Source organism: Cornus florida, unplaced genomic scaffold (genome assembly GCF_030987335.1).
Source record: "Cornus florida cultivar Cherokee Brave unplaced genomic scaffold, ASM3098733v1 CherokeeBrave_3.0.0_Hap2_Chr07, whole genome shotgun sequence".
Lineage (NCBI taxonomy): Eukaryota > Viridiplantae > Streptophyta > Magnoliopsida > Cornales > Cornaceae > Cornus > Cornus florida.
The window spans coordinates 63,114,545-63,142,335 of record NW_026775577.1 but is presented as its reverse complement, the minus strand read 5'-3'; the positions used below and the strand labels follow the sequence as shown (position 1 = coordinate 63,142,335).

General features: G+C 34.5%; 1 protein-coding gene across 1 annotated transcript; it reads right to left on the bottom strand.

The window, feature by feature from the left end:
* Positions 1-15,133: 15,133 nt before the first annotated feature.
* On the bottom strand, positions 15,134-27,052 carry LOC132267264 (protein HEAT INTOLERANT 4-like). Its single transcript, XM_059768383.1, has 14 exons — positions 26,625-27,052; positions 25,888-25,926; positions 25,710-25,763; positions 25,503-25,566; positions 25,093-25,151; positions 24,435-24,559; positions 24,263-24,322; positions 19,258-19,316; positions 18,884-18,960; positions 18,577-18,615; positions 18,134-18,196; positions 17,997-18,044; positions 17,775-17,903; positions 15,134-15,670 (listed from the first exon to the last, which is right to left on the bottom strand). The coding sequence occupies exons 1-14, from the start codon at positions 26,847-26,849 to the stop codon at positions 15,623-15,625; spliced, it is 1,089 nt and encodes a 362-aa protein (XP_059624366.1). The 5' UTR covers positions 26,850-27,052; the 3' UTR covers positions 15,134-15,622.
* Between the last annotated feature and the right edge of the window lie 739 nt (positions 27,053-27,791).

Sequence of the window (27,791 nt, the reverse complement as noted above, 5' to 3'; positions counted from 1 at the left end):
CAACAAGTGAGAAACTCTAGGTCATGGAAAAACCAAAATTATACATTACTATCCCCAAAATAGAAATTAATCTAGAACATGCTTATAAGGGAGGGCTTCATCACCTCCCTAGATGAAGGTTTAGTTACCCATGAATGCACTAGAAGAAGGAGGAAGCTTTGAGACTCCTTCTATTTTTGAGCTCAGCCCTTCAAGCCACACAAAAACCCTCTCTTCTAATATTTCTCTCTCTAGAACTTAGCCAAATGTGAGATATCTTTTTCTTACCACCATACATGCCTTATATCCATCAAGATAGCCTCCCAACTACCCTTAATTTCATGGCCTCTCATCCCTAGACAATATTAGAGCAATCCCCTAATTTAGTGGATAACATTTGGTGAGAAAAGAGGGAACCCATACCTGGCTGTATGCAAAATGGCGGGCACCCGCGGGTGCTTGCATCCGGAAGTGGTGTATTGGAGGTTTTGGAGGGCGCCCGCGAAGCACGGTGGGGGCCCGTGAGACCTGCGGGGCCCAGCGAAGGAAGGCATGCTACTGGGATGTTTGGCGGGCGCCCGTGGTGCTCGCGGAGGCCTGTGCTCATGGCATGCAATCTTCTCCTTGGCCACTTTGGATTGGCCTGACGACACAATCGTCATTCTGAATACGATGCTACAAGACTTAAACACATGATGGCTCAAAAAACTTGGCTCAAAAACAGTCCCCAGCATGGCTTGCTTTGGTTCTTCAAAGGATTGTCAAAACCGTTCCTTTAGCTATATTCGGGGGAACCGACCTGAAAATAAACGAAAACAAACAAATAAAGCTAAACAATGCATTATTATCAATTAATAGACTTAACTAATGCAAATAAGGGCTCTTGAATATGCAATATTCGGCGCTTATCAAGCTCCTATTAGATTTTGAAAATGAGCTATATGAGTAAAAAGAAATGTGGAGACAAGTTGAATTAGGGAATTGTTGTCTGCTATTTAGAGTGAAAGCCATCTTACTTAAAAAAATTGCTCAAAGACAATTTTATCTTGATGTTTTTCGATCAATATGGTTTAGACAATGATTTATTGATAATTGATTGAAAATTGATGAGATGGATTGCACACACACACTTGAACTTGCTAGATTGATTTCTAAGTGCTTCATTAAAAGTTGCAAGTTAAAATTCGTGTCGTGATTATTTCTTGAGAATTGAAATTGATTGAATATTCTATGGAGTCAAAATTTTTGTTCATAGATATCTCTGAAATTTTTCTGAAAATTTGGATCATGTGTGGAATTTAAAGACTTTGATTGACTGCTCAATGATTTATTCTTTATTTTGTTTTAAAAAAAATTCAAAAACTTTAAAAATTCAAAAAGATTTTTTATTTTAGTTTGTAGAATTCTTTTTGCTTGCTTTGATCATTGAGTGATTCAAAAAGTCTATTAGAAAAATTTTCTGGAAAAATTTCTAGTCTTTAAAATGCATTCTGCCATGTTCCTACCGGTACCACATATCCCCTACCAGTTCAAGGTGCCAAGAAGTAAGGTCATAACTTACTGGAGTTTGACTACCGATACCATAAATTTGGTACCGGTTCCAAAGTGGTCCTCACTTTGCAAAGGCTCACTGGCAGTGGGAACCAGTTCCCACATTGGCTACCGGTTCCTGGTAGCATGAAAGGGCTTTAAGAAACCCATTTTGGCATGTTGTTGGGCATTGTTACACAACCATTCTCTCTCTATATTGTGCACACTTTCTCTCTATATATTTCTCCAAGCATACATATATATATAACTTCATATATTGTTTCAATCTTGCGTACATTCAATCATATATTGTGATCTTTGTATCAACATCAAGAATTGAAGATTGAAGATTGCAGCTTGGAAGTTGAAAAGAATTTGTGGAGTTTAGGATTTTAAGAAAATTAGAGGTTTGGTTGAGATATTGATCTTTTGGGTAATTAAAGAGATTGAGACGTGTTTGGGTTGTGATTGAAGCTTTGTTTGCTTTGATATTGAGTTGATTGTTGGGCTTTTGAAGAATCAAATCAAGCTTGTCCAAGAACAAGTGTTGAAGTGCACTCCAAGTGTTCGACAAAATTACTGAGTGAACTTCGGTACCTCAAACCAAAATTTTTTAAACACAAGATACCTCCAAGATTGTCCAAAAAGGCTAAAGGAAAGTGAATTGCTACTCCTCCACCTCCCAAGAAAGCCCGATTGACGATTTCCATCCAGGAACCACTAGAGGGTCTGAATCCTCCTAGGGATGATCCTACCTCTCCTATGCATTCTTCCTCACCTTCTACTGAGATACCTGGGAATCCTTTAATTTATGACATCGGGAAGGTTAAGTTTGCTCAAAAACACTTCTACAATGAGCATGCATGGAAGGTATACAGTAAGGTGTATAAAGATGGTCCGATTAAGTCAAAACGCAATGTGAACTTGAAGAAGCTCAAAGAAAGTCCGGGGAAAAGCCACATTGACTACATTGAAAGCATAATTGGCTTTACTTCACATGGATGGAGAGTACCTACAGTCCAGATATAGTTCACTATTTTTACTCAAATATCCAAAAAGTTCATGATTCTGGATATTTTGAAGTATCATTATTTGGCTAGGACTATGTGGTTGATAAAGAGGTGATCGAAAAAAATTCTTGGTATACCCAAGAGTTTTACAAACATGGGATATTGTCTTCCACTTGACAAGTCAGGACTGAAGTGGGAAGATATTTGTAATGCTTTGTGTGTTGCAGATTCGCCGAGATATCCCGAGTATATACCATCTCGTTTTCTCACAGATAAGGCAGCGTTTTTTAATTTGTTTGCCATCTCCAATCTTGGTTACGTCGGAAAAAATGATGTTATCTCCTCAAATCGTGCAGAGGTATTATATCTTTTATCTATTGATGCACAGATACATCTTGATGCTTCTATCTATGGATTGATGGTAGCACACTACAAGAACAATTCCAATAAAAAGTCATCTACATTCCCTATGATCATCATAGGTCTCTATCGGCAGTTTGAGATTCCACTTCCACCCCGAGCTCATTATATTGAGTTTATGTCTGTGATGGATGTTAGGGCTTTTAACAAGTCTAAATCCGCCAGCGCTACAGCTAGGAAAGCTAGCAGGGGTTCAGCTGCTTCATCATCTCTTCCTGAGATTTCTCAGATTTTTCCGTCTAAACGGAATTTCACCACAGTGGATGCTAATCTGCTCTACTCACTGATTCTTCATAATCAGAAGGTCATGATGGACGTTGTTCTTGATCTACAGGCTGAGGTTAAATTTATTAGAGAGCAGAGGACGGGTAGTACTTCTGAGGACGTCTACAGACCAGTTCCTCTAGATTCATCACTTGTTCTTGAGGATGACAGAGATGAGGAGGATGAGATAGATGAGGATGTAGAGGATGATGAGGATGGTAATGGTAGTGACACTGATGGTGGTGATGCGGAGATTCCGACTACTACTATTCCGTTTGCTGGATGATGTTGATGTTTGATTCTATATTCATATCATACATGCATCACTTTTTGTTCAGTTTTTACATTGTCATGACTTGATATTTTTAGATACTATCTTTTAACTGCTGATATGTAATAAACTGATTATTGTTCTCTCTGTTTAGTATTGTTTCTACTCTCAATAACCTGTTTAAATTGCTTTGTCAATTTTGTTCTAAAAAGGGGAGAACAAGGTTACATTAAGGGGGACAAAAATCTAAAATTTTTGGAGAATTTATTCAGGTGCAGTGTTTAAACTTGTTTTATTAAACTTTCACTGGTAGTTTTGCTTGATCCATGTGCAGGAATTCAGGTAAAATTTTATTCAAGAGCAGAAGAAAACAAAGAAAAAAATTTCGTGTTTCCTTAAACAGTTGTAATTTACTTTTCTGCTTTGGGTAGATTATAAATTGTTTTTAAGGTTTTGTCACAAAATTGTCCAAGGGGAAGATTGTGAGATATATTTTTTGTAATTGACATATTTCGGTAACAAAACAAGTCCTAGTCGAGTTGTAATTTCAGTTACCATATCAGATTCAACATCGACTGCGGACTTGGAAGTTTGTTCAAAAGAGGAAAGTACTGTTGATCATCGAAAAGGAAAGAACAACACATTAGGATATTGTCTCCCACTTAGGACACAATTACCTACATGGTATATGTTCAGAGTTACCAAATTACAGAAAATCCAAGCTCTAGTTGGATTCTGTCAAATGGGAACCGGTACTTGAATTTAGGAATCGGTTCCAGAAGCTAAGATTCGAAGAACTTCATTCTGCCCTTTAGGAACCGGTACCAAGATTGGGAACCGGTACCAGAAGTCCTGACAACAACAGGTTTTAGTTTCCTTGTTCTGTTTGATTCCTTTTTTATCCAACTTTCCTTCCAAGTCCTATGCATAAAATTTCCTTTATTTTCATAAGGAATAGGACTTTGCAAACCTCTATATAAACCATGTCATACACATTGGTTTATGAACGAGTATTGTTCTACAAATTCATTATTCTTAAAAGCCTTAGGAAGATTACTTTTGCAGAAAATCAGAGTTGATTTTTCTATCATCTTTCTAGAACACATACACGTAAACACATAGTGAGTTTAGTGTTGTGGTGTTCAAATCCTGATCGTGATCATACAGTTGCATTTACATCGATCAGATGAAAGCAGATCTACTTCTACATCGAATTCAGACGATTGAAATAGAAGTAAAAGCAATCACACTTTGAAAAGGTTGGAGCATTCGTGGAATGTTGTCTAATCTACCTGCTACTCTTCTATAAATATCAAGCATAAGCCTAAGGTCAAGTTGTTGTTGGACAGGGAGTCGCAAAGCCAGAGGATTATCAGCAGTTGGTGTTTGGTAGAACGATAGGGTGTGAGCCGGAGTCAAAGTTCAGTGTACTTTGTTTCAAGCATAGTGGATCGGTTTGCTTTGGACTACATAGTCCACGAGATTTTTCCCATACAAACAGTTGACGTATTTTATCAACTGGGGTTTCCTCGCTAAAAATCTTGGTGTCATCTCTAACTTTATACTTTGCTTTATTTTACCTGCATGTGATTAATTGTTTAATTGCTAAAATAAGTAAAGTTGGAAAAGACACAGATCCGTTTTAAAATAATCAAAACTTTCTAAATATTCCGCTGCATATGACTCACAATTTATTGTACTTAGCACGTGTATAAATTAAATTACCTATATGTTGAATTAGTATGCTCAATACTTGTTTCTTGCAATGGAATAGTGTGAATTATTTTTGAAAGACTTGGGCTTTGCATTTGCATTTGCTAAAGAATTTTATCCATCTTTGGCTTCCAACCATTTGTGTGCACAGATATATTTTGTTGATTTTGGTTGAAGGTGTGGTCTTTTTTATTTTTTTATTAGTTATTGGAGAGGCATATCCTTCTAATTTTTTGTTTTTTGTTTTTTCTTCAAGTATAAGTTGTTCTACAAAGTTCTTAGGTGTGATCTTTTTAGGATAGTATAGTTCTTCTTTCTTTTTCATTTTTTTTCTTTTTTTTTTTTTTTTTTTTTTTTTTTTTGTAAATTCTATTTCTCATGAATTTCATATTATGATTTTTTTTCTTTTAGTTCCTATTTAAAGTTGCATTTTTTCTTTTCTTTTCTTTTTTTTTTTTTTTTGGAAAAAATGTCCTTTCTAAAGATGCAATGGCTCGAGTTAACGTTATCTCCAATAATTTAAAGATTGTTGTTTGTCAAGTAGAAGAAAGATGGGAAGCAGCCAACCTTTTTTTATCATATTCAACATCCTGGTTTGGTTACCTGTGCTGAGGTTCTTTACAACGTGATGAGGTATGTTTGCCGAGAGTGATATAATAGCCCTGGTTTCATTAACACACACCTTTAAAAATCAACGGACGGCCTCTTAATCCGAAGCGCCAAAATTGGAAATCCGTGGTTAGTGGAGATGTACAATTGTGATATTTGGATAAGACAGTCAAAATATGAGTTTCCCTGTGCTTTCTAGTTGTGATGGTTTACTTTTCTTCTCCTTCAATTACAGTATCTTCTATATTGGAAATCCTATTACGAAGCAACTGGTGAACCTCCCGCCATTATCTATAAAGTGGTATTGTTTAAATGCTCCTGAAATAACCGCAGGACAGGAGACATTTCTTCATTTGTGGTAAGCAAATGTGAGAAACATGTCTCAAGCAGATACAGTGGCCATTTCAACAGCTTGGTTTCATTGAGAGTCTCTTAAGCTTTGTTTGTTTGAGCATAAAATATTTTTAAGAAAATATTTTTTTGTGTTTTATGGTGTACGGTTATGGTAAAATATTTGTAAAGAAAAAAAATATTAAAACCTAACAAAAATAATTTATTCATCCATTTTCAATAAGCTATTTTACATCTAAAAAGAAAAAAAAAAAAAAAAAAAAAAAAAAAAAAAAAAAAAAAAAAAATTTATCTAAAAAAGAAGATATTTCCAAGAAAAATATTTTAGGTCGAAACAAACGGAGCCTTTAGTACATATCTGGATCGCAAGGCAGATTTTTATCTCCACTTACATCCAAGGTAGTTATATTGCTCACTAGTGAAATGCCTCCTGTCTTTCCTTCTTCAGGTGAGGGATACAGATTTGTTTTTCTTTTTTACAAATGTAGGTGAGACTGGTACTGTCCTGAGTAGAATTCTATATTTGCACTGCTTATTTGTGGGTCCTCTGATATATGTAATGACTTCTTTTTATCTTATGGCTGAGTTGTTCTCTCTCAACAGAAACAATATTTCCATTTTCATAAATTCTTACAAGATTCAGTTTTATAATCGAACCATTGGTTTCTGAATTACTTCATCGATTGGTAAGTTCGGTTATCGTAGTTTCACAATGTTTTTTCCCTTATTTCATGTATTTGTTTCTTTCCATTAAAGTTTATACTAAAACTGATTGGACTTGTTCCTATTAGGGTTTGGTTTATATATAAAACTAAAACCAATTCGTTATAAACACGACTTCTTAAAGGTCATTTTCTGACGGAACATAGACATTAAGTCCTTCTTTGTCACATTTTTCTAACTTAATGGACTTATATATATCCAAAATAAATAATAGGGATGTTATTTTCTCAAAATGTAAACATTAGGGATGTTTTTCTCACTTTGCCCATTATGTATTCGTTTATTTCCATTAAAATTTCTACTAAAACTGATTTGACTTGTTCCTATTAGGGCTGCACACGAATTGGATTGGTTTGGTTTAGACATAAAACTAAAACCAATTCGATATAAACATGACTTCTTAAAGGTCATTTTATGACAGAATATAGACATTATGCCCTTCTTTGCCATATTTTTCAAATTTAACGGACTTATATATACCCAAAATAAATGATAGGGTGTTATTTTCTCAAAATGTAAACATTAGGGATATTTTTCTCACTTTGCCCATTATGTATTTGTTTATTTCCGTTAAAATTTCTACTAAAACTGATTTGACTTGTTCCTATTAGGACTGCACACAGATTGGATTGGTTTCGTGTATGCATGCTTATTTATTTTACTTTTAACGACTGAGATTTTGGAAGTTCTCACTCTGATCACGCAGCAACTTTTGTGAATGATTTTACCTACACACAGTTTTGAATATTTTGTTCTGCTGGAATAGCTCAGCTTGCCATTGTCTGCAAAAGTTGCAATGGATGGTGATGCAAACCCTCCTAAGCTTTACAAACACAACTTTATCTTTCCCTCTTCTTACACATACATCTAATAATCATCATATATTTGATTATTGAGTGAAATTTCGTGCTGAATATTTTGTTGATCGTTGTAAGAGACTTTGTTTGTTAGGCGCTCGGTTAAACACCTCATTGGACGGGTTAGGATTTTTTTTTTTTTTTTTTTTTTTTTTTTTTTTTTTTTTTTTTTTTTTTTTAATCCGGGATGTCTGGGATGGCACGAACCCTTAGAGCCCCTCAACAACCCGACTAATCCCCGAGAACCCGGAAGGACATCTCTCCATGCCCAGGCCGGATAAATCACTGCAGGGCAGTGGAGGCTAGCTACAAAGAACACCCAGCGGGACTCAAACCCCACACCTTGAGCTTGCTAAGCTCCAAAATCCAGCGAGTATACCGATGGGCATATCCAAAGTCCAGCGATTATGTTGTTACTTAGAAGACGGTCATTTTTTGTTGTGAAAAATTTCACATATTTCATATAAAAATATACAAAGACAATACATCAACCAATTCCTCCACAATCAATCAATTCATACACAATGATTCAAAGGAATAAACAATAATACTAATGAATAATTCAGTAACAATTCTTTTATTAAACTGTACATCAATTGAACAACATGAATATAGTGATGAATAAAGATTTAACAACATAATAATTATGCAATAAAAATTAATATAATAATAAAAATCATGAAATGAAAACAATATTAAAATAGATAAGAAAGTACTGACGTGATTGTTAAGTCATGTTTGAACACATTGCCCTAAAGCTGATAGTCCTCCTTTTCGTGGTATTGACGAAACTAGTCAACTTCAAAATACAATACAATCAGCTTGCAGCAGCGTCTTCTTCATGTGCAGGATCACATGAAGACTATGTCCAAATCTACATGTGTCTTGTTGTTTACAAACTCAATATGTAAAATAATATAAACTAACATCTCACAAAGAAAGAGTTGAGGAGATATATAATAAAATAGAGAAAATAGTCTCACTCACCCTATATCATCACTCATACATAAAACACTCCTTCATAGAAAAATGAGAAGCCTTCCTCTTTGTATAGAATGAGAACTATAACTATAACTATAACGGTTATCCACACTTAATATGATATTAAGTAAAAATAAAATGATTAGATTAAATATAATTTCATAGTATTTAATATATTATAACTGAATATATAATTTATTATATATTTATTTACTTTTATTAAAATATTTCTCAACATTTTAATAGGTAAGAAAATCAGTAGTGGTACTGTGCATAAACACATTTGTTTGAAGCATATCGAATGATAGTTGGCAATTTAATTTTATTGAAATGGTCTAAAAACTAGCAGAGTTAATTAGGCTCTCGCTAGTGTAAGACAGCCTTACTTTTACATATGGAGAGATTATTTCTAGTTTCAAACTTGGGGATTGTGAAAATATAATTCAAAACAAGTAATGCTGAAAACTAATATGAAAAGGCAAGCACGTGTTCAAGAATTAGATTTTATTCAATAATTGTTTCAATTTAAAAATTAAAAAAATCTCGATTACTTTGATTTCATTTTGAGAAAAACATGCCATTATTACTTTAACAAAAGATTTAGAGAAAAAATCTTACATATTAACTAAAGAAATTCTTAAAAACCTGATAGAAACACTTTAGCTTTAATTTTTTTCCCTAAGAAAGAGTGGAAATTTTTTTATTAATATGAAACAATAATGTACGAGGTATAAAGTAGGGGCATACCCCACTGAAAGGAGCCTATTCAGCTGTCGATGGACAATATTCCTTTACTTCGAAGTCATGTCTCAGTCCTTTGCGACTCAGCTAGCTTTGCTTGTGGGTGCTACTACTCTCACAATTACTGACACCTTTTAGACTTTGTTTGTTGTCAAGATTGAGATCTTGACATGGGTGTTAGTTTGGTTTTGCTAGCTTTTTGTTTTTGGGTTATGTATGTGCTTATGGTTTGGTTTGTGATGTTTGATCCTTGCATGTAGATACCGTATGGCTTTGGCAGTTATTTTTGCCAGGTTAAAAATAATAATAATAATAAATAAATAAAAAATACCCCACTGAAAGCACAATAAGGAACAAGTCTCAATACATTAGAGCATTCCAAAACATTGGAGATCAAGGACTAAGCAAATACAACAAATCTTGAAATAACTACCCAAACATAATAGTGTCCGCTTTTGGCTCCCCCGTACCAAAGATTTTTCAGGAGGTTACCCATCATGGTACTACTCCAAGTTAAGCACGCTTAACTTCAAAGTTTTGATATGTTCATGGTCATTACGATTTCAAAACGTATTGTGTCATAGGAAAATGATCGATGAACCTACGTATAGCATTTCACTCTTCCACATTCAGGTTGCGGGAATTGTGAGCACATATAGCTCGCACAAGAGTTTTGCCTCTCACAGGCCTGCTCCTGCTCACCAATACTCACAATTCAATTCCCTACAGACTCTATATGAGAATCTCTGAACTAAGGACTCTCCTTTGCACCAAGGATCTCTGATAGATAAGCCAGAGCCCACCCAAATGCAAGAGTGTGAGTTAGTGATTGGTCTCTTGGATGAGGATGCGTATCTGTACTGAAACCAAGCCACCCATAAATAGTCTTTAGATCTAATGAAATTCCAGGCCTGTTTACGAGCTAAAACTGAATTAATATGGGCTACCCATCTAATGCTTAAACAACCCTCCTCCTTTGGAGTAGTGATAGTATCCCAATTTAGGTGGTGAAGCTTTCTGGCATGTTCAGAAGTTCCCCAAATGAAGTTCCTCATTTTTCAGACTTGGCCTTAGTATCTCATGAAGCATAAGGTCTAAGGTTCGAGCATTTGGGTAAAACAATTTTCGGGGAAGGGAATGTGTGAGTATCAACAAAGGGAAATCCTTTCCATTTAACAAATCACTGAAGAAGGCAAGTTAAACACTGAACTCCAGTAGTAGGAATAGGAAGTTAAAAATGACCTGACCAATTCCAAAATTTCAATTTTGCAGTGACTTTAGCTTTAATTAGTAATAACTTATACGGGTACTAATTATAGAATTTGTCATCTAGCAAGTAACAAATTAAAAATATTAACATATATAATAATATTGTTGACAAATGAATAATTGTCAATCGATAATTAATTAATTGTTAGATGCATGTCCACAGTCCTTGATCTCCAATGAACTATACTCCCTCCGGATCTTCACTCCTAAGTCCGGTTTGAAAACCAAGAAGGAGTGAAAAGCATGGGCTTCAGATCTACTTTTGAATTGTGCATAGGAATCTAAGATATTGATAATATATATCTCTCTTTCAATTAATAAATCTCCTCGATTGATAAAATTGTATCTTGAAACAATGTCACAACCTACCTTTATGTAGGGTTGAGTTCCAAATAATTACATCTCCTTTTTAACATACAAATTCACCTTTTTAATCTACCACTCGCATTCCAAGTTTAGGTTGAGATTTATCATTATCCAAGTCTTTCAATAGATTTAGATTTTCTAAAGGCCCATTAACTCCTCTATTAAATACCTTCTATTAATTATTTCTTATTCTTTCACAAAAAAAATTAATAATTGCACTCAAAACATATAATTATTATTAATTATAAACTAGCTCCAATAATTACTTAATACCATAAATTGACTCCCCTCCACAATAATTAGTTATTTAAATAAATAATATTATCAAACCAATAGACTAATTAATCTCTACTTAGTCACTTAGATTTACCTATTTGATTACATATATTTACTAAATATTTTTAAACAAAAACATAATATTAAGTATTAACTGGTCCGATTTTTGCAATCAAATCAACCTAATCAAATACGGATCACTCCAAGAATATCAAAATAAATAATTAATATAAGCCCCATCATATGACAAATAAACTCCTCTGCCAAAAAAAAAAGGGAAATTTCCAAATATCAACCCAAGGATGATGACAATAATTTATAAGGCTATTCTTGCAATGGGTAGCTGAGAAACTGGTTAAATAGACAAGCCTTTTTAACTTTTAGTATAATAGTACCCAAAAAAAAAAAATCCTTGTGAAAAACCTAAATAGAGTGCCTGCACTTAGGGCTACAAGTTGGGCTAGCCCAATCCAATACAGTTCCAACCCAACCTTAACCTGAAATCGGGTTAGGTTGGGCCAGTTTGAATTCTATTCCAAATGGGTTATATCCATAACCTAATTCGAGTATTTTGGACTGGTTTCACCGGTCTTTCTTTTTTTTCTTTTTTTCTTACAATTATGTAAATTACATTTTCCTTAAGAAATTTTTATTTTTAATTCAATAATACATGCCATTTTTTCTTTTAATAAAAGGCAAATTTTTCAAAACCCCCAAAACTATTAAAAAATGATCATAAAACTCCAACCTGTTTTAAAAACCCCCAACAATATAGCAACTTCTCATTTTACCTCAACTCCGGTAATTGGCCCCATTAACTCAGCGCATGGTTAACAAATGCTTTGACAAATTGACTTTTGTGACGAAAATACCCTGCTGTCACATGTGCCAAAGAAGTGATGTGTATTTAAATGTTTTATACCCAAAATAAGCCCAAGCTTGTAATAGTAAAAACCCACAAAAATTACTTCACGTTTTACTCATCTTCTCTCCCTCCTCCATGCGCGTTGCAGGAAACCGTAGAAGCCGCCCGAGCCGCCGTGTTTCCTCCATTATAGGAACCAGAGGAGTGCTAGGAAGTAACGTAGAGAGTAATAAAGAGTACAAAATTTTGATCCAAGTACCAGAGGAGTGCCAGAAAGTATGACATCTGCCATCCATGTTCACAAAATATGCTTTTAAAGGAAAAGGAAAATTGAGAAGGAAAAGTATTCACCTTTTTTATGTTCAGTAGAGGGACGAAAGAGTAGCGTTTTGTTGGAGAGTTTAATATCATATGCAGCTTCCCTCGATGTGAGAACTTTGTTTTTTTTTTTTTTTCTTCCCTGAGTTATGATAAAACAGATTCAGAAAATCAAAAAGGAAAGCCAACATACACAATTGAAAATTTATATATATGCCAGAAGAGAAGCAGTTTGATCATGACCATATGCAGTACATCATATGAATGCAATAGGAAGGGATCCAGAAACATCCAAACCAAAGAGATTCATTGGCAAAACAATTGATTTAAGGGGCAAGATTTTGAGCTAATACTTTTTGGAGCTTGTAGAAGAGGCTACCCTGCACAGAAAATCTCCTCTGATTGTGGTAGCCAGGCCATGGTTTCCATTAGACAAAACTCATCAACTGAGGGAAAATTAGAATTTAATGACCAAAATTAAACAATATTCCGATCATCTTTCTCTCTGTTTCTCCACAGACACGAGCAAAGACCACAACTTTCTACCTTTCTCGCCGTTTGCTGTTCTGAACAGATCTGCCGGTTTTATACTTACCGATAGTTTATTCCGATCAACTTCGCCGGGGTTCTCTCTGTTCCTCCACAGACTTGAGCAAAGATCACAACTTTCTACCTATCCCGCCGTTTCAATTGTGTTCTACCTGTCTCGCCGTTTCAAATGTGTTCTGATCAGATCTGCCGGTGCCGGTTTTTTATACATACCGATTGTCTATTCCGATAAGATTCGCTGACGGTGTCTCTGTTTCTCCACAGACGCGAGCAAAGACGACAGCTTTCTACCTGCCTGGTGTTCTGATCAGATCTGCTTCCGATCGTCTTGGCCGTCGTTGTCTCTGTTTGATGAGGTTTGCATCATCAACCGCTACTAATAGGCTAAGTCTTATCTTAATTATTCAAATACAAATAATTATTTACTGTGTTGATATTTTAAATAAATTTATTTTTATTTTTAGGTTGTCTGTGTTCTATTAGGATTTGTTATTTTGCCTATAGAAGTGTTTAATTAGAACCATCCAAAGAAAGGAACAAGTCTGAAGTGAATTCAACTTTGTTGATGGGTTTTAGGATTAAAAGGTGCCAGAATGCACAGAGACGATCTGTTGCTGCTGAAATCATTGGCAGTAACGAGGACCTGGTGGTGGAGACCCTTGTGCTTCTGCCGCTGAAATCTGTGGTTCTATTCAAGTCCGTCTCGAAAACGTGGAACAATCCTACTAGTCCGGTTCCCTCTTGAAACAACAATGGAGCTGCCATACACAGTGGTTGTTAGGTTTTTGCTGCCCGGGCAGTGGTTGTTAGGCACAGTGACGGTGGTGGGTATGCAATCAGTAAAGGATAATATTGTAATTTTAAACATATAATTTTTTGATTTTTTAAATAAAAAGAAATATAATAAGAGTAATTTAATCCTTCCCTAACGGCCAATAGTCAGGGTTATATAATGCTGAGGGTTTTTAAAACTGATTGAAGTTTTATAATCATTTTTTTTTTTAGGAGTTTTGAGAAATTTACCCTTTAATAAATACCAAGAACTAAGAAGTGCAAATGTTGGGTTTTAACTCATATTGTCTCAGCCCAATATTTCACTGACGCATCAGTCGCGAGAACTTTGAACTCTTGAAGGCTAATTTTTTACTGCAACATGGAACTGTTGATGAATTTGAAATTATTATTAATTGTGGAAATAATGTTTATATATATTTTTCCAAAATCCTTATTCATCATGGAATCAAAACCTTTATCGTGTACAGACACCAGAATATAAACTAATAAATTTTTTTCTTCTTTACTGATAAAAATATTTTTTTTCTCCCTTTTCTGTCCTCTCTTCTCTCTCTTCTCTTTTTGTCTCCATTAATTTTCAGAACAATCGTAGTTTTTCCTGAGTTATCAAGACCCCTGCAACAACAATAATTATTCTTCATAACATATGCACACACACACACATATCTACGTGTGTGAAAATTTAAGGTAGAGATAATAGGAATACATACACCATAAGAATTCGCATTTCTTTCTCTTTCCGCTTGATTTTCCGGACGATACTTAGAAGCCCCATCAATGCTATAAATCACGGGATCAACTGAAAATAGGAACAGATCGATGATTACTTAACTATTGGGAAGAAATAGTGAAACCAATTAGGTTAGTTTTGCCTGAAAATATCGCAAAATCAATGATCTTTTGAGATTAAAAAAAATGAAGGGAAAAAGAAAAGAAGAGAGAGAAAGAGAAAGAAGAGAGAGGAGAGAGAAGGGAGACAAACTTAAGTTTTTTTTTTATTATTTTGGATTTTGAGTTGGGTTGGATTCGGATTGAGCCCGAGCCGAATCTGTACATGCCTGAATTTTGAAAAAACCCAACCCAATTTAAGCCTGATTTATGAATTTAAAGGCCCAAATTTGAAATTTTCTGGGCTAAGTTAACTCATCCAAGTTACACCCCTACCTGCACTGGCACCAACCGTAAAAGATCCAATTATTTGTAATGTTTTTGCACTAACATTTCATCCAGAATTTAACCAAAAATGTCAAAGAACAAATTGAAATATCCAATACCAGTATAATAAGTTACAACGCAGCATAAGTCCAACATCATAAGAGCAATTCATTCATAAGTCGGTGACTATACCGCGAGAAGATGTTGATGCAATAACTTTTTTGCCATTCATGTCTGTAGTACAAAACTAGGGTTGTGGTATTAATACCACTAATGAAGATTAAATGAAGAAAAGAGAAACTGGGAATTCCCAGCTACTGAAACCTACTCATTTCCAAAATTGGAATCCTCGGCGTTCTAAACTGTTGTGACTAACACCCAATGGTACAAAGAGCACCTAATTATTCTTCCCTTTTCCGTAAAGAGTTACAAAACTACAAGCTTGCATTTCGAAAGAAGGCCCCAGAGTCCAGATCCTAAACTTCACCTTCTGCTAGGTTATTAAGCAGCCAAGTGAGCAATCATCTCGTCAAGCATTGGACAACATACTCCCGTACCACCTGGTCCTTGGCAAGCCCGATCACAGAACCTTATCAGCCTTCCCGTAATACCTGTTTATGAATGGAGACTGCAAGGCAAAAAAAAAAAAAAAAAGGGTCAAGATATTTGTACAGTTGCTATATACATTCCAAGGCGATCAACAAAAAAAATTGCATTATGCTCCATTTGGGGGCACTTATATATATATATATATATATATATAATGCTCCATTTGATGGCTGAGGAGATAACTTCCTCGATCAAAAACTTTGAATCCATTAACCAACAATAATAAGAAAGACTTCCAGTTTTGATAACCAAATGGAGAGCATGCTCCAAGCTATGTGGCATAAAAAAAGATAAGGGATACAGACACAACAATACAACAAGTCTTAATGGATACAATAAAGCTAGGAAAAGGATGTAACAATATATTAAAGTAGATATGTATAGAAATTAATATACATATATGTATCTATGTATAAATTTAATTTAAAAAATATTTGTTTATCATCTTGTATGTATCTATAGAAGAGTATCAGATACATGTTCAAAATAAATAAATAAATAATCAAATTATATCATATTTAGAATGTATCAAACACGTATCCGCAAGTATCCAAGTGCCTATATCCTTTACAGAGACGATATTAGTTTCACAGCTTCAAAGTGCCTAAAATACACACACTTCTAGTTCTGCTCAACGTTTAATCATGGAGGCATTGAAACACCAAAAATAAAAGATGAAAGTCTTGTTCGAAAGAGCAACCATCATTGAGTCAACAATCAGAGATTATCTCACATGAAACACTTCTGGGTTGAGAAAGAAAGAAACCAAAAAAAAAAAAAACAAGGGTAACTGAACTAAATGAGTCTCAAATCTTAATGAGATCAAAACCAATCTCCCACATCCGGTTACATTCTAATGCAAAACCAAAGGGAATGCAACATGTGCTGGTCTTTTATATAGAATCAGGCACTATCCACTCCAATAAAATTTCTCTTTAGTTTGTTTTATTCTATAGCAAGAAGATGCTGGTCCATACCAGACAGCAGCAGATGATACAAATAAAACTATACACAAGATTTTTGGTAGCAAATTACTGATGCAATTTCCATGACCAATACAAAATGACCAATTTATAAAAATTCAAGCAACATAAAATTTTGAAGATACAGCAAACATGTAACTCAGATGATAAAAATAAATAATAAAAATAACTTATTGATAGATTAAAAAAACTATGGTCTTCAGTCTCCCCTTCACCTCATTTTTGTATTGTTAACACACAATTTTCCCTACCTATAAAAAAAATTGATATGTACAGATAGTAATTGTATTTGAAGCAAAACTCTTCTATTTACATACCTAAGAAATGAAATATCGGAAATTGGCTAATTCATTCCATACCAAGAATTAAACCGATAAAATGAGCACTCTTTTTTAAGAAAAAGAAAGAACAAAATCTGCTTTACCTCCACTGTACAGACCTCGATACTTTCCCCCCAAAAAGAAAGTCACATCTCTTGGTATGTAAATGCACCTAAAAAAACCATTCCGAAAAAGAAAAAAAAATGCACCTAAAAAGGCACTTTTTGAAATATTAAAATATAATGCCACTTGGCTTTTAAGTGGTAGATGGTCTATAAAGTATAAACATGAAGCTTTGTTGGAAACAGTATAGGACGACCTGGACTTCAATAAAGAATTCAGCATTCCATAAGTGGTATCAGCAAACAGAACACCAGTTTTATAATGATATGGACCAAAATTATTTTTATATGCAGATCAACCGAAATATTCTGACCTGACCAGGTTATAGCTTTTTGAAACATGTTTTTTTATAAAATGAGGCCAGATGGCCTAGTGAATTAATGAATTCAGCTTCATACTCCATAAAACGATTTGACACCGCATATAGATGACCAGAAAAACAAAATTAATAATGCAGCTGAAAAAGTTACTTAATATACAACAGAATTTTATTTAATGGGGAAAAAAAATCATACAACAGAATATTAGCTTGGAATTATATCATCCTAATAGGATTTTGATCATTCATCCAAGAAATAACAAGTATCCAAAAGCTAAGCTCTTGCATCAAGCTTGCTTTCAGCAACAAAAGTGTTGCAAAAGAATTCAATTGTTGCATGCCAAAGGAAACAATAGAGAGGTGATAATTAAGACTTACCTTGACATTGGACACGTCAGGGGTATCAGGTGTTGGAACAGGATAGAATTTGTAAAACTTTATATTCTCTAACGCAACCTTTGAATTCTCATCCATTGCGTCTCTAGCTTTTTTCCGGGCTTCTCTTGCCTATAAGAAAATGAATTTCACGGTGCTCAATAATCATAAAAGCTAAATTCCACCAGAGGTACTGGCCACAACGAGAGCCTGTCAACAAGATACCTCACGGTTAGCTTTTTTCCCTTCTCGAACCTTCTCCTTAACAAAATCCTGATAAAGGGCAAAAAGCAAAAATAAAAATAAATGTTCAGAAACATGGACAATACACAAGTTAACTGTACTAACTCAGTAAAATTTACCTTGAAAGCGTCCTTTTGATCTTCAGACAACTCCTCCTCCTCAACAAGTTTATCAGTGAACTCCTAAAGATAGATAACTTAATTTAGTACAAGAGTGGGGAGGAGTCCTTTTTCAGTGTGGTTATTCCACATTCAGAATTTAGTGTATATGCTTACATAATCAAATATTTTGGAGTGTAAAAGCAATAAAATGATTGCAGAATACAGCAGATAAGCCATAGCATCAGATGGCGAAGGGAAACCCTAAGCTAAACATAGTGATATGGTATGATTGTAGCTACAACCAAACCAGCCTTTGTGGATGGTCAAGATCTTACTAAGCTCATCAAATCTGCAGTAATAATAAAGTTTGGGCATGTTGATAATCAGCCTTTGCCATTTCAATTTTGTTGACTGGGACAATGTATACTGAAATGCAAACATTTAATAAAGGTGTGTCATACCTCAAGCTCATCAAGTTCCCAATCGAACTCACAGAAAACCTGAAAAATCACAAGCAAAAGGAAAGTCATTATATAAAAAAAGGGTAAGCACAACTGCCATATTCAACCCTATTTGAGGCGTTTCACAATATGTTATATACTTGTGTACAAATGTAATTTCAATCCAATGAATCCTTCTCCAACTTTAAGCTAATGACTACAAAAATCTTAACCAAACATTCTGCACAAGCTAGCCCCACATTCCTTGTAAAATAGGACATCAAATCTACCTCACTACCCACGAAAAAAAAAAAAAAAGAGATCTTACTGGTGGTTCTGCTGGAAATAAGATTTGTACAATGGTGCTCTGTTCGGATTCATCTTCCTGAAGGGGATGGTAGAAATCTGTCAAAGGATGAACATTTTGTAAGAGAACACTGAACACTAGTGACAACAAAATTCGTAAAAAGGAACTTGCCTGTTTATATGTTTTCAGTAAATAAATAAAAATAAGAAGAATAAGAAAGCTAGTGTGGCATTAAAAATCCAAACCCACCAACGGGCTAGTGGCCTAGCAGCATCAGACCCTTACTTCCCAAAGGGAGGTCAAGGGTTCAAGCATCGGTGGAGGCATGTGTCTGTGAGTACCAACTAAAAAAAAAAAAATCCAAACCCTGTAAATTGGGGAATAAATCAACTTACAAGGTAAGCAGTATTCAAATCTCTTCACACGCTCTATCTTCAAATGTTTTAATCCAGCCCTGCAAAAAACAATTTCATAGAGATGAACAACCATATAAGTCATCAACTTCTGTTTCACTCCACACAAACATATGGTAACCAAACCCCAATCTGTATTAGCAGTTCAAAAAGGAAACAGAAATAGAACTCCTAAAAGAAAATCATTGAGGAAGAAGGGAAACAAAATTGCATAGAAATTTAGGTGAGGTCAAAATAATGCATAATAATGCCATGGAGAAATGATATAACTTGTGGAATCAGAGTTCTAAGTTGAACAATGAAAGCTAAAGCTTGTGATGGACAGGGTCATCTCCTCAAAATTTGTTTTGTGCATATGCTCTTTTATCCTAACTCAATATGCAAGCTAAAGTAGACACCAAGAGCATGGTTTACAAAGGTGTGGTAGAACAGTTGTTTGTTTGTCTTGCGGCAAAGATTGAGCGTAGCCTAGAGTGAACCCATCGCTCTAGGAAAAGAAGGGGGAAGGATGCCAGGTAGAATGCTCATACCGTGGCATCAAAGAGGCCAGGCAAGACTGATTTCAGTTCAAGTTCTCATTAAAATCTGCATAGTTAACAGATTCTTTTTATTTATTTATTTCTATTGTTTTTGTAAATGAATCCTATATGATCAAATTCAGAATTAATGTTTACAGACTGTTAATTTTATTTAACATAATCATTTCCTACCATCAAAGAAGTTATAGCACGTTCTGTGAGATATATGAATTTAATTATCATAGGAGCAAAAACAGTTAGTGTACCACATTCCTATTATTAAAATGTTATCCATGCTAGCCTTCCATATAACACTACAATTTTAGTCACGAATGGTAAACAAAGGATTTAATTTGATAGAACGTTTTGATTAATCTATTTTGGCCAACAAAGAAGGTAATACCTTTTTGGCCACTTCTCAAAAGTATGTTGTTTGTGGGTTCTTGAGTGTGATGGGGAGATAAAGAAGGTATCACAAACAACTAGGAAAACAATTATGTGTGATAGTTAGGATGGAGATCAAAGTGACTCAACAGAGTTACAAATCACTAAAAACTGCAGGGATCGTCTATAAAGATCAATTAGTTAATCTGTCATCGCGAAGAATCAAATACATGTGTATCTCCAAAGCCGCCGTGGAACAAGCTTGCCTCACAAGTCTACCGTGGTGCAATAGGATATCTCCATGTGTCAAAAGGGATGATCCCCAGAGCAATAGTTTCAAGTAGTCAATGTGGCCAATCTGCCTAATTGTCATGTCATCATGACATATCATTGGAGTTGAGTAGTCCCTCTGTCTCTCTTAGAGTCAAGTCGAAGTGTATTAAGACCTCAGATGATCACTTCAGCAATCTTAAATCTCAACCACTGAGCCCGAACCCTTTAGTATCCAAGTAAATTGTTCCGTATCTGTGTATCTCACAATGGAATATGAAAAGGCAACCACATGCCATAGGGCTATGCCATATCCACATATTCCAAAGTGGACTGTAAGAAGTCAACTAGATATCGAGCAACATACACCCCAGTAATCTTTCACCCAACTTCGGCTGTTATGCATATACATCGAGATGTTTTCCGTAGCTTAAAAGTTCCAGTGATCAATGACAGGGCCCATCTGTGGAGAAGCACTCACAATATAAAAACCGACTATGAGTTTTATGTAGAAGGAAGAGGCCTTAATGCCAAGTATAATTAGGCCCCCATTGGATATAATGTGCATGCAGAAAGATGAAAGCCAGTATTTTTTGTATCAAGATCCATATAGGAATATTAAATGTCTCCTCAAGGAGGTGGCTTCAATCTGAGCAGCTTCAAAACAGTGACTTTGGTGATCATGACTCAAAATCAACAAGTGTGAACAATCATTTTAACTAAGCTGACTCGAAATCAACAAGCGTACACAATCATTTTAACTAAGCTGCAACTCTATAATTCAATTACTACCGATCCTTAAATATAATACTAGTAATATACATAAATAAAACCTTGAAGCTTTGGGACTGAAGGGCTAGTCTTATACCTACCAACATTCAAGGCAAGAAACATCAAGAATGCAAGTATACTAATATGGCATTTTTATCCAATAGTAGTTTGTCAGTTATTCATATGCCATGTGTACTACAGGTTTCATACACCCACATTGTTTTCTTATCAGCTAAGTAGAGGCAACAATATCATCAATCAAAGCTTGTTTTTTTTAATTTATTCTCTTCTTTTTTTCATTTAAAAAGCACTTGAAAGGTGTTCAAGTACAACAAAGTAATTTGGTGTTCAACAACACATTTCTATATAAACAAACAATGCTGCCTTACAATGAGTGGTAAATTGCTAATTAATTTTTGAAGAAAAAAAAAATTTGCTAAATACAACAATAAAATTTAATCTTTTTGGTGTTCCCGGGCATACATCTTAACACTAATTCTAAACCTTGCATAACCTTGAAAATGTTAACATAAAATCATTTGCAACTTGGCTAATCTTTCAATATTCATTTATAATATCCATAGTTGAAAGAAAAAGAGACAGACGAAGCAAGAGATCTGGGGTTGATAGTTCAATAGATATGCTCTGATACCAATTGACGGTGCACTAGACTGTTACCCAAGACTCTGATACATCAGAGTGTAAGGAGTGAATTAGATCTCATGGATATTTATTTGCAACTAATTAACTTTTTGACCGTTCATTCATGTTTAAAATTCAGTTAATTAATTGATTACATGTCTCAACTCCAATCATAAAAAAATATAAAGCAATAAATAAAAGAAAGTTAAGACACTACATTTCACGTGAAAAATCTTAAAAGGGAAAACCCAATCAAACCAAAATCCACTATGTGAGAAAGAGACTATGACCTAGGTTGACAAAATCTACCCCAAGAATCTCTTAGCTACCTCCTTCTGCTCGTCAACAACATCCACTCCTCACGAATCTACTTCTCCAGTGATTTTGATCTCAACCACTAGTCCGTCCAGATTCAATTTGTTCTTAATGAACAACTCAGTTGATGCTCAAATAAATATTCTATATTCAGCTCCCTGCTTTAATTATCGCAATTACATATAAATTGGTAATCAATGAAGAACCCTAGATTGATTCTCAAAATTTTCTCTCTTTAAAAATATAAATTCTCTTAATAATAGGTAAGGAATTGAAAAGTCCCGCAAGACATACCCTGTACTGACTATAACCTCATATTGATAGACACTCATTGGACAAGCATCAATCGGTCAAGCTTTTTGATTTCAAAACATTTTTCTTCCTAAATCTCGAAGGACTGACCATTCATATGATGTTCACTGTTTTGTAAAAATTTCTGCTTTAAAATTGTTTTCCCAAAATCGTAATTTCAATAAATAGGATTAAAACAATATTTTTTAGCCTATTAAATATCAAACTTAGGCCATAGTAGGCCTTTGTGGTCTTAACTTAAATTAACCCAGATATGTGATTGATTCTAGGGAGATTTTTGGCATGTTCTACGTTAAGCTACATCTCCATCATATCCCATGGTTGTAGACAAATGTCTCAACGCTTTTGAGAAACACTACAACCCAAGTTTTGAGTAGGAATTTGCCAACACATGACTCATATAACTAGTAAGGGGCTATAAAATCCAATAGCGTCAAATGAGTATTCTTGTGCCATGTCCCATGAGCACACAGGTCCACGCATTTGAAACTCCCCAATTTTACCAAAATAGCATGAATGGTTGATTTCCATACCATATGCTACTTCCTAGCTTAACTTTTAACTCATCACCCAAAACACAACCATACAAAGTACAAACAGCAACAACAAAAAAACATCAAGTCACCCTAAAACAAATGCTAACATTTCCATTACCAAAATAAAATAAATGAACTAAGCACACACAAGCTACACAAAAGGCATGCAAGTAATTTTGAACTGCATCAATATATTGTCCCTAACTTTGCAAAGAACAAATAAAATGATCCTATCCCATTGGCATTGATCAAGTTGTCTACCATTAAATTTTATATCACCAGAAACACTAAATTATATAGAAATCTAGAAAGATCTAAATCTCATCATCATCATCATCATATCCCTTGCCTTAATCTCATGTGAATAGGGTCGGTCACATGGATTCTCTTTTCCCATTTTTTTCTATTACCAATCATATCTTCTATACCATTTGAACTTTTTTAAATCATTTTAAATAACTTCATCCCATATTAATTTTGGTCACCCTCTATACAAATTAATCTTCCTCTACTTAGTAAGCTCCAAATCTCCTTAGTAAAAACATATTACATACATGGAAGTATATATATCCTTCAACAACAACAACAAAAAATTGAATATAGTTACAAAAAGCAACAGAAATGGGAAATGGGAACAAAGGAACATTTTACTTTAGCACCTCAGTTTCTTGTAAACCAAAACTGAATACAGTCAGTTGAGGTGATTAGCCTACAGTATACTAGGATTTTTAGAACCTACTAAAAAAGTTCGATTTTAAGCATCAATTTTACATTGGATTGGGTAAATGACAGGTTGAATTGGACTTTTTGAGTCTTTAACACTCAAGTTACTAACAGATGTGATTTTGACCAAGCGTTAAATGCAAATACGTGTTAAATTTTGATGATGGCTCTCAACTCTTATAACATAACTACAAATTGTTACACCACCAAGTAGCAAAAGAGCTTAAAGGCCAACTAAGAAAGCTATTTAGTTGATGCAAGGGGAGTGGTATGTCCAGCTCCCAAAGGGGAGGTTGAGCAATCAAAAGCTATCAAAGACTCAATAAGCCACCAACGGGTCAGTGGCCTAGCGGCAAGGGTTCAAGTCTCAGAAGAGACAAGTGTGTGTGAGTACCAACTAGGAAAAAAAAAAAAAAAAAGACTCAATAAGCCAATTTCAAATCTAATGTGAAAAAAACAGTTGGTTGATTCAATTCTGTAAGGACAGTGAGAGGGAGAGAGAGAGAGCAACTAAACCTTCTTTGCGTGCAGCTCAAAATAAAAATTTGGGATTTAAGTCTTTCAACTTGAGCATCCCTGTAGAACAATGTGGTTATGAAACGGCATCAGTTGTTTGACAGAAAATTTCAGAGTGGCATGCAAAATCAGTTCAAAAATAAAGAATGGAGTATTAAGTGGAGACCAATACCTATTTTCCAATGGAATGTATGGAACCCAGTCCATTTTCATCTGCTTCATTGGCACAATTTCCTCAGCCTCCCTCTGTACTGAGTTGATTCCAATCCTATCAGACGGTGGAACAGGAGATACAACCTGTTCAACAAGAAGAAATACAGAAGAATAAGAAAACAGACTGGCAGATGCAGGCAACAAAAGCATGGTGTGTGCATTTAAATATGTATATACGATAAATACGAACATTAATAGAGAAGTTATAATTCCTACATCTGTTTGGTCATGGTCCAAACAATATAATAAGGTACATTTCCCCCTGTCCCGCCACGGCATAGTGTCTAGTGAGAAAGAACTCGAGATAGACCTAACCTTTGATATTTCACAAAGTGGCCAATCTGAGACTCAAATTTGTGCCAATGACACTGATGCTCAAGTGTTAATCATTGAACCAAGCAATCGCCCTCTCATGGTTCAAACAGAATGAAAGACTAAAATTATCTTATGTTCATTTTAGTAGTTCTCAAAATCTAGCAATCCTAACATAAAGGACCGTAACAAAAATAAAATAAAAATAAAATTATCAAATCTCAAGTTCAATTCAGATCGCCTACATCAGAAAAATTATACAATTTTCCTTAACCCGTTTACTAAATGAGATATAGTTTACTTACAGCAACAACAACAGGTATGCAGGTTACTTTTCCTCCACCCCCAAAAAATACCAATTGAGCTGCATGAACAAAAAAATAAATGTTAAGTAAGAAAAATGGAGGAGAAAGAACATGGCATACAATAATAATAGTAATAATTATTTTAGAAATGAAACATCAAAATGGCATCAAATGCATTTGCAAAGTATACAGGAACAATAGTAGTAATAGTTAATGTTACGACGTAAAATAACTCATACAGAACCAAATACTAATCCAATAACATGCTAGTATCACTTCGTTTGCCGGACCTAAACAGTGTGTAAAGTTAAGTACAGCCAAAAAGGTAGACTTTCATTTGTGGACAACAAACGTAAGCATACTCCTTACAACAAGAAAAGTAACAAGCTCAAGTTTCATTTGCCACTTACGCTCGGTACAGCCGAAAAGGTAGACTGTTTTACCATATAGTTCTCCACCCTCTTCGAATGCTTTCTGGCCACAATGCAATAAGCAATTTTAGCACTGAAAATTTGAGTAAGCACTTCTCTTTTCTCACTTCTATACTTATATTTCAATGAAAAGTAAATTATCAACCAGTATAAAAAGAAAAGTGCAACAGCCATCAAGCAACTCACTTCAAGATTTGAGAAATTCCACTTGTACTGATAAACCGTATCCAACTGATCCCACTGACATCAAAATATCATAATTTATTAGCAACAAAATAGCATATGAAACAATTTTGGCAACTAAAAATGAGGGAAAAGAGCGAAACTAAAAATGAGGGAAAAGAAAACAGTATTAGAACCAGACCTCTGTCCCAACAGGGAAAACCTTTTGCCATAAGTCTTCCTATAAAACATATCACCACAATTAAAATGAGGGAAAAGAAAACAGTATCAGAACCAGAGCAAAGTTTTCTTGTATTTCTTAGAATAAAATAAGAACAACAATTTTCATAACTATATTTGCAGCCTCACACAAATGAATAAAAATATAACTGATAAATTAAGATACAAGAAGGCAGGAGAAAAAAACTACAATATGGCTTTCTTAAAGTAATTTTAGAAACTATCAAAGCATAAAACTAAGATTCATTACATTTTAATTCAATAAATTTTCTCTGCAAACAACATATTTACATTGTACTCTTAGTCTTTTCTATGGAAAAAAAAAAAAAAAAAAAACAGATAAAATTTAAGATCTATAATTAAAAGTCGGCACTAAATCCTAACTAATACAGCTATTTGGCTCAATTCAAGTAACACTTTAGAATTCAGAAACTAAAGCAACATGTATATATTATCTAATGTAGTTTATATATTCTTAGGATTTTCTTAGTAACCAAACATAGGGTCAAAAGAAAACACTGTACAATTCAAAATTGCATATAACAAAATACACACGCAGTGAAAACATATCATATAAGAATGAGCCGATCAATTCAAAAGCTCGATACCCTAGATAATCAATATAATCAAACATCATTAAAACCATATATGTGTGTGTGTGATTTTGTGTGTTGAAAATTGAAAAACTATGTTCAATACCAAATTACGCGTCTCCGGGAAGAACTCAGGCTCGGATTCAGGCTTCGGAGGTTTGACTCGCTTAGCTCTGACAACAGTTCTTTTCGAGCCCTTTTTGGGCTCTTTGTTGGTCTCTTCCGTAGATTTATTTGGCACTGTGTCGGTCTCTTGCGTCGATTTGCTTGGCTCTTCACTGGCCTCTTCTGTAGATTTCTGGCTCGCCTTCCTCTTAGTACCCTTCCTCATTGTGTAGCTACAGCTTAGAGAGAGAAACAGATAGATGTAGAGAAGGAAATTAGGGTTCCGGTTTGGTCCGAATTTGAGGAGAGAAATATAGGGTTTGGGCGTGTAGCGTGAATTGTACGCGCGTTAATTCAACGCAGTCGAGAGAAGAAACAGACGCGATGAGGTAGGGTTCTAGAGAGAGAGAGAGAGGCGGGATTACATATATAGAGTGTGGTGGGTGATTGAATTATTTCAAATTTGAAAGGGGGGTTTTTGAAAATTTGTGTACGGACAGTGCTGAAATTTTGGGGACAATACGCTGTGTGCGCTATGTAGTAGCTTCTTTCTACAACCGATGCTTTTGTCCAATGGAAGTGAGCCATCTCATGGGTTCTAGAATATCCCGTGTACCATACCCCTAGGAGAAATTTTTAGATGTCTTGATCTATTTGCCACCTTATAGACTAATTTAATGAAGGAAAATACTTCTTACCATCTATGAGTAAATCATTCGCTGATACTATCTATTTACAAATGTATACATAATTTGTGATTGCAAAATAAAAAAAAATGATAAGACTTACCTACTAAGCATGTACAAATAATTCGTAATTACAAAATTAAAAAAATAATTAAAAAAAAAATTCTTTTTTGAATAAAATCAGTTAACCTCTTTAATTTCTTTATTTATCCCTTTTCAAATTTTGTAATTACATATTATTTATGCATTTATCAGTTTTATCAAGAAACTGATAAATAAAGATAATAACTTTTTTTTTGAATAAATTCGGTCATTTTTTCTGATTTCCTTATTTATCAGTTTCTTGATTTTGCCTTGCTGAAATTTTTAGATTTTATGATTTATTTGTCACTTGGTAGACTATTTAATGAAAGCCTTATGGGTAATTTTCTCAATCCCAAAGTCTATATAATCATTTCATAACGAGAAATGATAGGTATTTC